The following is a 13,360-nucleotide window of genomic DNA, read 5'->3' as shown; positions in this document are numbered from 1 at the left end:
TTCTTTTTTCTATTTGCATTTAAGACCTTCGTTTTTCTCTTTTTTGGACTTTAAGACCTTCATTTTGACTTTAATACCTTTCTCGATGGGTAAATTTTAAACAATTTAATTCCTAACCCAATAATAATTTAGTTCAAAGTCGTAAATTAAAACAACAAAATAAAATAATGGTATAGGAACAGTGAGACACCTTAATAAATGTTGTTGGTAAGTATTTGACATTTTACTTGGAAGATAAAACAATTTTCTAAATACATTGTGTGATATATAAAGGAGGTATGAAGTAGATGAATTTTCAAAATAGAAAAAAAAATGAACAAACATATGAAGATGTGATAAGACTTAAGAAAATGTAATAGCGTGTTATTTTAAAATAATGAAAACAAAAAGAAAAAGTTATTTAAGAACCTAACTTTGGATATCAAAAGTCAATTTTACTTGGAAAAAGTGAAAGTCGGTCACCTTCTTGCCAAGGGAAAGAAGGAAGGAGGGGAAAAAGGGTTAAATTACAAACTAATTTCTAAAATTTTAGAATTTATAATTTATTAACCCTTTATGAATTTTTATAATTACGAATTTAGTATATAAACTTTCCGATTTATTTCATATTGTTGTAGATTTTTTCAAACTTGTATTTAGGAGCAACAGCGTATATACAGATCTGTCATCTGTAGTCGTTTAAAGGAAATCATCTAGAAACAAGGTCAAGGTTCTGATATCACATGAAGTGTCCTCAAATAATTGATGGAATCTCTTAAAGTTGGAGTTGACATCAAGGAAAATCCTCTGTATGATAATTCTAATTTTGTCTCTAGTAGGTCAAGGAGAGAGAATCACACCCTGATGTGATGTTCGTCATTGATGGTTGATGTAACAATTAAGTGTGTCATGGCAAAGATGGAGAGGAAAATTAATCTCCTAGTGAAAGATGTTGGGGAACGAGACGACTAAACTGCAATTTTGAGAGAGAATATTGAAATTGCTGAGTCAATCAAACTCTTGTTGTTGAAGCCAATGACAAAGGGAAGAATGGGGTGCAGGAAAATCAACCACAACAACAATAATCAGCTTCTATTGCTTCTCTCTCAATTCAACAGTTATAGGATATGGTTGTGAAATCTATTAGAGCTCAGTATGGAGGCCTCTCCCAAACTTCTTTCATGTACTCTAAATCATACATCAAAATAATCGACAACTTGAGAATGCCGCTTGGGTACTAGACCTCAAAGTTCCAGCAATTTGATGGAAAGGGCAATTCAAAGTAGCACATCACTCACTTTGTCAAAACATGCAAGAATGCAGGATCAATATGAGACCAACTCGTTAGGCAATTTGTTCAAAACTTGAAAGAAAATGGTTTCGAGTGGTACACACAAACCTAGAGCCATAAGTGATTGATAGTTGGGAACAACTAGAGAGAGAGTTCCTCAACCGATTCTATAGCACTAGTCGTGTAAGCATGATGTGCAAATACAAACCACCAAAAGGAAGAGCATATCATCGACTACATCAATCAATGGAGAGCTCTTATAAGTATTGTGAATATTTTCAAAACAAGTATCGTGGGATACAAAAAATATTTTCTTCAATGATGATAAATGATTATTGCACACCCACCTTATCCATCTGCATATCCTACTAAACAGTACGTCTCTATTCCAAATAAAGTTGTACATTGTTGTACACAATCATTTTTTAAATTACGAAGAAATTATTGTTTTTAATAAAATAAACAAATAAAAATTTGTTATAGATAGAAAAAAATAGAATTAAAACTATTTACAAAATATAGCAAACATTCTCTCACTGAACCGTAGAAAATTCAATAGATTTTGTTATATTTTGTAAATAATTTTTTTTTATAATAAAAATGGTCTTAACCGTATAAATCCACCCTATTAAAAACTAAAATAATTTGAAACCAATTTTAAATTATTTAAGATCCTTCTTTAGAGTTGGTTAATGGTTGGTTACCATTATCATCTTCTTCTTTATTCAAATTATTTAACAATATGATGCCATTATATATTATCCCCCACTGCCTTTTTTTCTCATATATAATAATTAGTTAGCAACCACCACCCACCACCCTCAAAGTATCCATATCTACTTGCCTAAATTGTGTAAGGTGAATTTTTACTTTAGGTCAATCGATCAAGTCAATAAATATATTACCAATAGAAAATAAACGATTGATCATGCAACTTTGACCATTTCAAAAGTTTTGACATCTCTATCATCACACGTAACCATAATCCTATATCAGAGGACATGCTAATAAATAGCTCAATTTGATTACTCCAAAGAAGAGAATAAGTAATCTATAAAAGAATGACCCGATATTACTCGTATGAGAATAAGTAATCACGATCCAAGTAGGTTGTCTAATTAACTTGAGACCTCAAAACTCTAGAGAACAACCGGTTAGGTTAACTTTTTCAATAAATACATTTGTTGGCTTTCCGACCATTAATCTTAATAAATACATCTGTTGATATCAAAGTCTCTTTTTTTTTTCATTTTGTTTCTCTTTTTCAAATTACAAATAAAGAAAAATAATGTATTTGAGTCGTAAAGCATTCACAAATTTTTAAGAGAGGGTAAAAGTTCTTTTAATTATATAATTAGCCCCCATTGTGTAATTAGTTGCATTGTCAATTTTAGTGTTAGTGTTTGTGTTTGTCACCAGATATTTGACAATTACCTTGAAATATCAAGTTCCCTTTTCAACTTTATATGTATACTTTTGTTTCATTTGGGTTTGAGAAACAAGAGGCTTTTGTCCACTTTTGTGTGTTGGCTTGATGATAATTAAGATGTGGAATTAAAAAAATCTTCCACTTGCATATTGGCCGGATCATAATTAAGGTTTTGAAAAAGAAAAACAAAAAGTGCATTCTTACTTATTTGTGTATCCATTCGTTGATATTGCCAAGCAAGATCCTAATTTTACAAAAATATTGATGAAAATATGATAAAGTGAAGATCTTATATTAGTAAATTAACATTTTAGAATTTTTAAACCAGTTGACATGATATTTGCTTATTTTGTTATCTTTCTTGGATATTTCTACGATAAAATGAAAATATAAGATTAATATCATGCTCATGAAGCGTTGGAAGGAAAAAAGGTGAAAGCTAGCTTAATATTTTTATCCCTAAAAGGTAAACGTTGATTTGACAAGAATGATGAATGTGGCGCGAAGATGATGGGATATATTTGTGTTCTTTAGATGCTTTAAAGAGAGTAACTCAATTGTCCATAACTTTATGTACGTAACAACGGTTTGTGGTACAACAAATATTCTTGTGTAAGTTGGAGAGCCCACCTATTATCCAATTAAAATTCGTCTTGGGATAATTTTTTAAAAAAGGAAATTGAATTGTTTTGTTTATTATGTTCCAAAATGGTTTGTATTGAATAGGATATAGATGCAAACTCGTGATATTTATATGTAGTTTATCATCTCTTAGAGCGTGTTTTGTTAGATTGAACTTTAGGTATCATACTTATTTTTAATTTGGACAACAAAAAATCAAAATAATAGCAACTAACACTCCATTACGTAATTTTTTAATGAAGAAATTTTTGGTGCAAACTCTGCACATTACTAAAATGGTGTCCCATGACAAACTTTTTTTAATATGTAGCAAAAATAGAAAGCAAATGCACCTAATTAATTATTGCCTTCAATGTACTTCAAATAATCCTCACAAACCATGATCTCACAACCACATTGTTTTAAGTTATTATTCTTGGTATTTTTAATTAAAATCTTGATGTATATAAACATCCATGCACTTATATATATATATATGTATACATACCAAACAACATTGATACATTTATTTGTTTTTTTTCTTTTTGTATTCAACCAAAAGAGACCAAACATGTCTTGACAAACTCTTGATTTATTTTTTTAAAAAAAGAAGGTACTCATGTCATTATTTCAATACTCATGTCGTTTTATTGTTTATTAATTTATAACAAAATATCATCTTGTTCAACTCTTAAGGCAGAGGAAGAAAATAGAAAAAGTTGATTAGTCAAAAGATATTAGGTGATACATTTTAAATTGAAGTTTCACTTCTTTTTTTGGAAAAGAAAAAAGATATTTAAATATAATATCCATACGAAGAATATTAAGACTGGGGGTTCAAAACTTGGTCAGTATTGATCACCATAGACCCAATTCAAATATGGTATTTATGGAACAAAGATGCATGACATCACTTTGAAAACGAAAAGAGAAATTTCATAAGTCAAAATTAAATTATTAAAAACAAGTTTTAAATCACAAAAGAAACCCCTATCTCTAACATTTAACTTCAAAGTAATTTTTAATGGATTGAAAATAGTTGTTAAAAAAAGCTTACACAGGAGGTCATTTTTGTTTAGTTGTTAGGTTTCTCAAGTTTGATATTAACTTTTAAGTTTTAAAATATGTTCCATCTTTAGATTTCAAGATTTACATTTTACATTTTAAACTAAGTTTTAGTGTTACTATGATCTATTAATTAATTTAATATAGTTATAAAATTAATTTTAATAATGATAAAAATTAGTGAAACTTAATCTTTTAATTCCTCCTTTAGATAAATGCATTCAACAAGAATATGAATTGTCTCATGCTTCATTCAAGACTTGTAAAGTTTAATTCAAAGAAGAATGAAACTTCAAACTGTTTTAAGTTTTCCATCCTATAATGTGATTGTTTATTGAAGAAAACAAGAATTTAATTAGTGATTTAGAACATTCTCATTCTCCATTGAGAGGTTAGAAGTTTAAATTTCCACCCCTTCCCATCCTATAACATAGAAATTATAAGAGTTCAACATTTCAATTTCAATTCTTTTTTGCGTTCGTAACGTAGCATTTATCTATAATTATAGATAACTTGTTAATGATAATAATTAATTTAAACAATCCATTTCTTCAAAATCCTAATATAGACCAAAATCTCATGAAACTTAGAAACGAGATATGACCATTTCCTTTTAATCATGCTCTAAGAAGATACAAAACAAAGACATGACGAAGCCTTATTTCAACTTAAATAATACAGGGGGCATACATATTATTGTAATCTCCAATTGGGTTAGATCTACTGCAAGAACTCTCTTGGGTCCGTGACATATCCGGTCAAAGCTGAGGCTGCAGCAGTGTATGGAGAAGCAAGGTAAATCTGTCCCTCCTTGTGTCCCATTCTACCGGGGAAGTTCCTGTTCGTTGTTGAAACACAAACCTGCAAATGCAATCAAACACCCCTCCCCCAAGTTATTTCACATTATTCATGGCAGAAGATATTCCAATCTCGACTTAAATTTCCAAAATGGTTAGCACATGATTGATAACATATTATCACTATAAAGTTTAGTTTGGATCCCAAAATCTTGATCCCTCCTTAAAAAAAGTCGCTTTGGTTAAGAAAATAAAAAAGAAGACAAGGGGGAAAAATAGAAAAAAACAAGCCCATAAAACCTCTCCAAAAAAAGGGTTTCCAACTAAGATACTGCCGGAACGATAATTACAAAAAGTCTTTACAACTCCTCCTTGTATCTAAAACTAAGATCTTTTGGTAGTAGAAAATCACATGCAACATGGACACGAAGCCACTATTGGACACTACCGGGTAAACTTAATTTATTAATAAAATGTGTGTATATATGGATACATTAAGACTTCTCTACAGATAAAGTTTGTAGATTTGACATAAACCAAAATACACTTCACTAAAAACATATGAAATTAAATCAATTACCAATATTTGAAATCTTAAATCATAGAGAAAGATTTAGTTGACTATGACTGGAGGAAGAGAAGATGTCATCTTAATACTTCAGGTTTGATCAAAACAAAAGGATTTCACCTATAAGAAAAAACCCTACTTTTCTGGCTAACTTTTAGTATAAATATCTTTCATAGCCATGTCGGCCAAGCCGTGTCAATCAGGGGAAAGAATTTAGTTTAGACACATGTCCGGAGCACATCCATGTTTCTCTATGTCCAACAAGCGGTCCGCGCATCCTAGATTACAACTATGAGGTGATAAGAACTATAAACCTAAGGAAATACTTCTAGTTCCCTAACCATTGCAGCTAAGCTTTAGTTGGCTAATGAAGGAAGCTCCAAACAAATAGTACTGAAGTTTTGGGCACAAAAACCCCACATGGAAGAACATTAAAATTTAGTATTTCTAGACCTCCTCACAAGAGTCCAAACCCCTCTCTATATCTGTAAAAACACTCTGGTTTTCTTGGCCAAAAGCCCAAAATAATCCATATGAAAGCCAGCTGACGATAAAGAGAAATTTAAGGATAGTTTTAAGACAAAAGGAGAGGATAATAAAAGTCAGACCGAAGGGTCACAAAATTCTCAGATGCATAACCCTATTGACGATTTAACTAAGAAGAAACAAGTCAGACACTCGATCATTCAGTTCAATTAGAAGCTTGAAACCATAATTGTTAAAATTAAAAATTGAAGTATCGTAGATCAATTTAATTAGAACGTTTTGCGTAGAGTGAAATTAATTACTATTGAGAAAATATGGCTGGATATTTAATTTATATCCAATTACTGCCTCGTGAAAAAATTACAGCAGGGAACCGGTAGCCAGAATTCAATAACAGAGATCTACCTCGTGAATAAGTCCATATTTTTCTCTTTCTAAGTTTATTCTAAAATTGAACTACAGGAAAAGTGTGACTGACCTGTGGTTCATTCATCCGTGCATAAGTATCCCTAGGGCCACCTAAACAAGCAGCACAACCAGGACTTGCTGGTGTATCACACCCAGCTTCCTCAAATATCTGAGAGCAAGTTTTACCACCAGCTCCAGGTACTGGGATACTATATAAATCCATCCAAACCTGTTCATTTTTACCACCAAAACAAAAAGAAAAAAAAAACATGAACATATATAAAATCCTGACTGCAAGTTTGTGAAATTGCATTTCAACATAGAATTGTACACAGTTCTAGACCTTTTGCGTGGCAGGGACAATAAATGTAGGAACTTTAACCTTCTTTCCCTGAAAATAAGATTTACATTATAATATGAGCCTCCCAAAATATATCCAGATGCTAAAATATTAGCACAAAATAAGAGTCATGGCAATGGGAAAACTCAGAAACATCCCTCATTTTTTCAGTACATAAACCAATAGAGCAGTAATACATAGCTAATAGTAAAGTAAGGAAAAAAGCCAGTTGTCATTTAAGCTAACAAGTAAAAAACAATCGCAACAGAACACGCATGGCATTCTTTAAGAAGAAATCAGTCACCACTTGAAAAGAACAAAAGCAAATATAAAATTTTTTAAAAGAAAATACACCATGGCAACATTGAGGGCAGGGACAAGCAAGAGTATGTAATCTAATTCACAAGTAAAAGAGTTGAGGTAATTACTGCAGCAACAAAAACTTTAGCCAAAGCCAGAAAATCCTCCGTCTTTCCCCCAGTACAAGATCCAACATATACTCTATCAATTTTCACATCTTTACATTCCCTTGCTAAAGCACGGTTATCAGGAGAATGGGGCTGCAAATTTTCAAAAACAAAAAAAAAACGAAAGAAAGGAAGAAAAAACAAAAAAGAAAAATTTAGTAAAGAAAACAAGTAAACATAGGCAGAAATATATGAATTAGGACAATCTAGATCCCCAACCTTAGCTACCACAGGCTCAAGTTTTGACACATCAAATCTGTATTCTGAAAGAAATCTGAATCCAACATAATAACTAATCAGTAATAAATGGACCTCAGTAGGAAACAAATATTTTTATATAATTATAGAAATAGAAAAAATCACTTAATGGGGAAAAATGTCCAAGCAAAAACCAAGCAAGGATTTCTACCCAATATCACGTTTTAAGAAACAAGAGTCTTTTCATTGATTCAATTGGGAAGACGAGACTATACCAACCAAGCAAAAGCAAGCACTTCCCCAAGTAACCTACGTCACCCACCCAACAAGCAAGGATTTCTATTTTCTACCTACTAAAATACTTTGAGCATGTCCAACCATAATTTTAAAGTGTGAGAACCCATCAAGCAAGGATTTCTACCAACTAAAAATACTTCTGGAATAATACCAAAATTCCTCACGATGCTTTAGTTCTACTACCACAGCAATTTCAAATGGACCAATGGTAGCATTAAGTATAGAATCTCTATTCCCTCCTCAGTCCTCCGGACCCTCCATTTCTCTAAAAATTGATGGTTATTTATTACAAAACAGATTTAATATCATTTCGTATATCATAAGCCATAAAGTTTCAGTTGATCGATATAAATGCATGAATTAACATATGCACTTAAGGTACAACGAAGTATATGCATGTGTATAATGCCAAGGTAAGTGTTAGTTGGACATCCTTGCAAATATAAGAATATTCACAATAGAAAAATGAAGTACCTTGCGTTCTCATCACTGTAAACTGGTTCAAAGGGTTTGGTTGTCTTATCCTGTCCAAAACACGTGATAGAATAATCACAAGAAGCCCCAATAGATAATCAATATATTTTTACAAAATGAATAGTATTAAAACATCTAATAAGAACATCCTATTAACCTTGTGCCTTCCTTCCAGTAGACATCACAAGCTAAAAAGAGAGACAGGATTGTTTAAATAACATAAAGAAACTTAAAGTTTCCTTAATATCATATAAAAAGAGAGAAAATTTTAAATAACATACAGAAACTTAAAACCACTTCAATATCAATGTAAACAGCATGCATCGGACAAATGATCATCCATTTAGATAACCAAATGATAAATCCATGCAGTCATGCCCTATGCATCAGCTGCATAAGAAAACATCTGAGTGGCCTAATATATGCTTTGATGTATCACTTTACTGTTCCTTGCAAGCAGAAATGCAACATGCTAAAAAGAGGAGGATTGTTGTAATAACTTCAATACTCCTTTTGCACTCACCACGAGGCATTTGAATGTTGCAGACATGCTAATAGCCTAACCAAGAGACGTCAAATTATTTCAGCATAAACTTTATTTCCCTCTCTGGACTAACCTCAAGGTACTTGAATGTAGTACTATCAGGAGGAATAACTCCATTCTTTCCTCCAGCTTCAACAACCATGTTGCACAATGTCATTCTTTCTTCCATCTACCAGAAGAAAGGATCAAGCAATCAAATTACCCTTTTATTAACATCTAATCACCAAATTCTTATATAAGATAAATTCATATATGTATAATATAATATTGTCAAGTAGCATCCAAAATATTTGTAGAGTTCTCACATTTAAACTTTCAATTGTTGTGCCGAGAAATTCCATGGCTTTGTATGTTGCACCAGATACTGATATTTCACCAATTATCTGTAAGGTGCAAATAGTAGGCAAAATTATAAGTGCAACATGAAAAGAAAGAAAGCTAGGAGATACTATATAACATAAGCGAAAAGACTATGTAAGTGAAAGTTTGAGATCTATTCAAATCCTGGAACTGGAGAGGAAAACTTTATGGTCCTGAATATGAAATCCCAGGAAGTATTTACGTTTTACATGAATTACTGAATAATATAATCTCCATTAACATCGTGAAAGATTTCAAACTTAATTTCATCTCATTTTCAATTTAGTATTAAATTATGTAATTCTCTCTTATAAAAAAATTAATACTAAATTATTCTCACACTACAGATGTGGTTGATGAAAACTTCTGTTCTAAATCCATATAAACTACGTACAATGTGAAGAGTAGTGTACTGATGTTTACTACAGATAATGCGATCACCGAAGTTGAGGAGCTTGTCTCTTCAAACATTTCTCAGGAATTACAATGATTTGTGGGTCATATCATATGTGGTGCGTTAACTTTTTCCCCCTCCAGTAACTAACAGGGTATAGTTTTGTTCGGTGCTTTCTTTCTTTCATTTAGAACATATGTATAAATAGTATAACGTTATTTCTTCAAGAAAAAAAATCCATATAAATTTTTAACAGTAGAATTTCAAAATGCAATATAATAGCATAGTACATTCATTTTACTTGCTCTCTCATGCAGTGGAGTTAAAATTATGATATGGTTGACATGTGTACATATGAACCACATATAAGTTAACCCTTCACAGTAGTTCGTAGTCATAGGTCAGGTAAATGTTTTTTAGAAATTGTAAACCGATGATATAAGTGCAGACCTGTTTTAAATATGTCTCTACCAAGATGACAACTCCTGATTGTACTTATAGGAACAAAATTGTGTAAAGAAACCGTATCTTACGATATGGTGGCACATGACAATCCAAAGAAACATAAATATCTCAGTATGGTTCAACTTACTTGCAAAATTAAGTCTTTCGCAAGTAAATAATCAGGCATTTCTCCATCCATGACAAACCTCAGAGTTGGAGGGACCTGCAATTTGAAGACAGAAAAAAGACAACAAATATTATGTACTGTCGGGACATATTACAATACTTCAAATACAAATGGCAAGTCTTCAAAGAATATCATACAAGTATGTGGGAATGGTATGTGAAGGATCGCAGGATATTAAAAGCACATCGGTCACAAATACTTCACAACGACATTAGTTTTATGTTCCAAAAAATATACATGGAATTGATTGGTTTCTTAATACTTTGAGTCCAAGCAGCAAGTGTGCCATCGAATGGGTGTTATTCTCTTTGACGGATAAGTAGAACACCTCTTCAACAATGTCCCATTCGCAATTAAAAATTACATGTTCTACGGTTTTCAATAATCAAATTTACATTTCCAAAACAACCAGACTACATTATGTAACTCACATAAGCACCAATATAAGTATATAACTGAGCACACACAATTTGCACGCACAACAAGGGTGGTCCTATGACATCAATGCTAGAAGCAGAACGATATAATTAAAATTTTGGCAGACCTTAAGAAGTGATTTCCCGGTGCCCAAAACAAATCCTGCATCAGTATTTCCAATTCCACTGGCAAATTGACCAAATGCACCAGCTGTACAGGTATGAGAGTCTGTACCAAGCAGGACCTGAAGACATCAACCATCCCAAATTTGATATTTATCGTAAAAGCACAAACAAGAGTAAACCATAGGCAAAAGTATAACCTCCCCAGGCCTACAGTGACCTTCTTGAGCTAATGCAACATGGCAAACACCTTTGTAATCTGGGTTCACCTGGTAAAAATATTGAACTTCAATTATTTAATGCACGAAAGAACAGCTACGGATAAATAAGTAACGGTAAATTTTCATACCCTAAAATCACTAAGATCCTTAATATCATAGAAGTACTTGATATTTTGTTCTTTTGAGAAGTCTCTCAGAATGTCCACATTGCGGTTAGCACGTTCATCACTGGTAAATATGTAATGGTCAGGTATAATCACAACCTTTTCTCGGTCCCAAACCTTCAATAGGAAAATAGACAATGACATTCAATGAGCACATTAACTCTAGTAGAAATAAAAGCTCAAACAAGGATGATACACATGTACTCGAGGATTATTAAAATGAATATAATAATAACAACGTCCATTCTGCTAAAACTATGAACTCAAGTTATAAAACCTGTTACTTGGTCCAACCATATCTATAAAGCATAGAGTAAACCTTGTTCCCATTAACGGACGCCTCAAACTAAAATTAATTCACTTTCTTCTCCATTCTATTTTCTAATTCTCTGGCTAAATTTTATCTAGATATAAGTGAAGAACTTTTAAGCTAGGCAAGAATGCAAGCAAATCCAATGCCACCACAAAATTGCTTTCAACGAGTCGTAAGTTCCTCATCATCATCATCATCATCATCATCATCATCATCATCATCATCATCATCATTATCATTATCATTGTTATTTTTCTTATAGAAACAACTTCCACTGGAATAAAAATGAAAGAACAGAGACAATAACCAAGCCCAGCAAAAGTGGAAAGAATCTTAGAGGGACTCCAACTATACAAAATAGAGCCTAAAGAGTAGTTACCAAAAGTTTTTAATACCAAAGCCCAAGGAGAAACACGATATCTAACCAAAGACCAAACCTCAAAATTACTCCTCTAAGGCCACCTAAATAACATGTTATTCCGCTCCCGCCAAAAGAACAGCACACAGCCCAGTCATCCATAAGAAGTCCCCGTTCCCACGAAAAAAACAGATGGAGAAGGAATTTTCCAATTATATCACCATTAACCCTATGTTGAGCAAACGAGATCCTAATCCAAGTTTTCCTCCACTTTCCGCACCGAGAATAGAACAAAATGGACCAAGTGAGGGAAGCATCCTTGCAAGCTGATCCATGAAGTCAAAGCGCCCATGTAAAACTTGCCAAGTAAAAGACTTCACTTTCCTCCAAAGCACCAAAAAGACCAACTCAACATAGACGACCTGATTAAGCTAAGTTTCATCATTATTTACCCTTTACTTACACCGGGATACCCCTACCCTTCATTGTTATGTACCCTTTTTAATAGTAAAACTTCATGTGAAGAAACGTGAACATCCAGCATAACATTTGAGAAGTAAAATACCTTTGCGTTCTCTCCGAACTCCTTTTTAAAAATTCCAATAGAACCAGGGCCGCAAACATCGTGAGTCATTAAAACGTCGACATCAACCCAAACATTTTCACCTGGGCTCAACTCAGTTTTTTGAGAAGCTTTAGCAAATATCTTTTCTGTCATGGTCATGGCTGTTTTGACCTGAAATCAATAGACGATGCGTAATTATCAATAACATTGCCTTTAATCCCGATTACAAAATAAAGAAACAAAGAAGAAAACCCAACAGAGCCAGTGGCGCTGGGCTTGCGTTCCGATTGTTGTGGCGTCATGACCGAACATATTTTCTTCGAAACAGTTCTCTCGCATCTCCGATAGGAAAACGGCAACGACGACGAAAAAGCAGCGACGTCCAAATCTTTCTGAAAACGCAAACAAAACATGGACGGTTTAGATATGGATTGAGCCAGTGTAGATTGAAACTGAAAGAAATAGACGCTCTATGGATAGAAATGATGTTAGAACACAGAATGAGTTTTTTAATAGAAAAAGAGTTGGATCCCAATGTATACGGACCTTGTTGCTTAAGAAGGCAGTTGAGGTCAACGCAGCTGCGGTGGAAGCAGCCATGGATACAAGTCTTCAGCTAGAAAAAAGGGAGAGAAAATTTCTCCTCACCGGCGGAGAAATGATGTTGAGGGATATGGAGAAGGCGGCGTCAGTTGGTTAAGCTTTGCAAATTGTGAACTACAATTTTCCGTAGGGAAGTAAGAAAAGATCGATAAAATACAAAATATATAAATGGTAAACTGTTTCTTTCTTATTCTTCAATTGCCAATGGATAACTTTTTCTCCTTTTTGGGTTTTAGGGTAAAAATTAA

The 13,360-nt window shown here is 32.8% G+C and overlaps 1 protein-coding gene across 1 annotated transcript; it reads right to left on the bottom strand.

Moving 5' to 3' along the window:
* Positions 1-4,962: 4,962 nt before the first annotated feature.
* Positions 4,963-13,360, bottom strand: LOC103503487 (3-isopropylmalate dehydratase large subunit, chloroplastic). Its single transcript, XM_008467688.3, has 15 exons — positions 13,056-13,360; positions 12,767-12,901; positions 12,510-12,680; positions 11,238-11,390; positions 11,089-11,157; positions 10,894-11,010; positions 10,311-10,385; positions 9,270-9,347; positions 9,038-9,133; positions 8,421-8,470; positions 7,671-7,725; positions 7,413-7,544; positions 6,988-7,035; positions 6,715-6,873; positions 4,963-5,246 (listed from the first exon to the last, which is right to left on the bottom strand). The coding sequence occupies exons 1-15, from the start codon at positions 13,107-13,109 to the stop codon at positions 5,106-5,108; spliced, it is 1,533 nt and encodes a 510-aa protein (XP_008465910.1). The 5' UTR covers positions 13,110-13,360; the 3' UTR covers positions 4,963-5,105.

The sequence above is a fragment of the Cucumis melo genome, chromosome 4 (assembly GCF_025177605.1).
Source record: "Cucumis melo cultivar AY chromosome 4, USDA_Cmelo_AY_1.0, whole genome shotgun sequence".
Classification (NCBI taxonomy): domain Eukaryota; kingdom Viridiplantae; phylum Streptophyta; class Magnoliopsida; order Cucurbitales; family Cucurbitaceae; genus Cucumis; species Cucumis melo.
This window is presented reverse-complemented; position numbering and strand designations above follow the sequence as displayed.

What these genes read in the sequence shown, in the direction of transcription:
- LOC103503487 (XM_008467688.3), bottom strand. Translation starts at nt 13,109, where the DNA reads ATGGCTGCTTCCACCGCAGCTGCGTTGACCTCAACTGCCTTCTTAAGC. An exon ending in TTGAGCCTGTGGTAGCTAAG is followed by an intron (nt 7,545 to 7,670) that starts GTTGGGGATCTA and finishes GAAAATTTGCAG; the next exon opens with CCCCATTCTCCTGATAACCG. An exon ending in TTGTCCCTGCCACGCAAAAG is followed by an intron (nt 6,874 to 6,987) that starts GTCTAGAACTGT and finishes AAAAATGAACAG; the next exon opens with GTTTGGATGGATTTATATAG.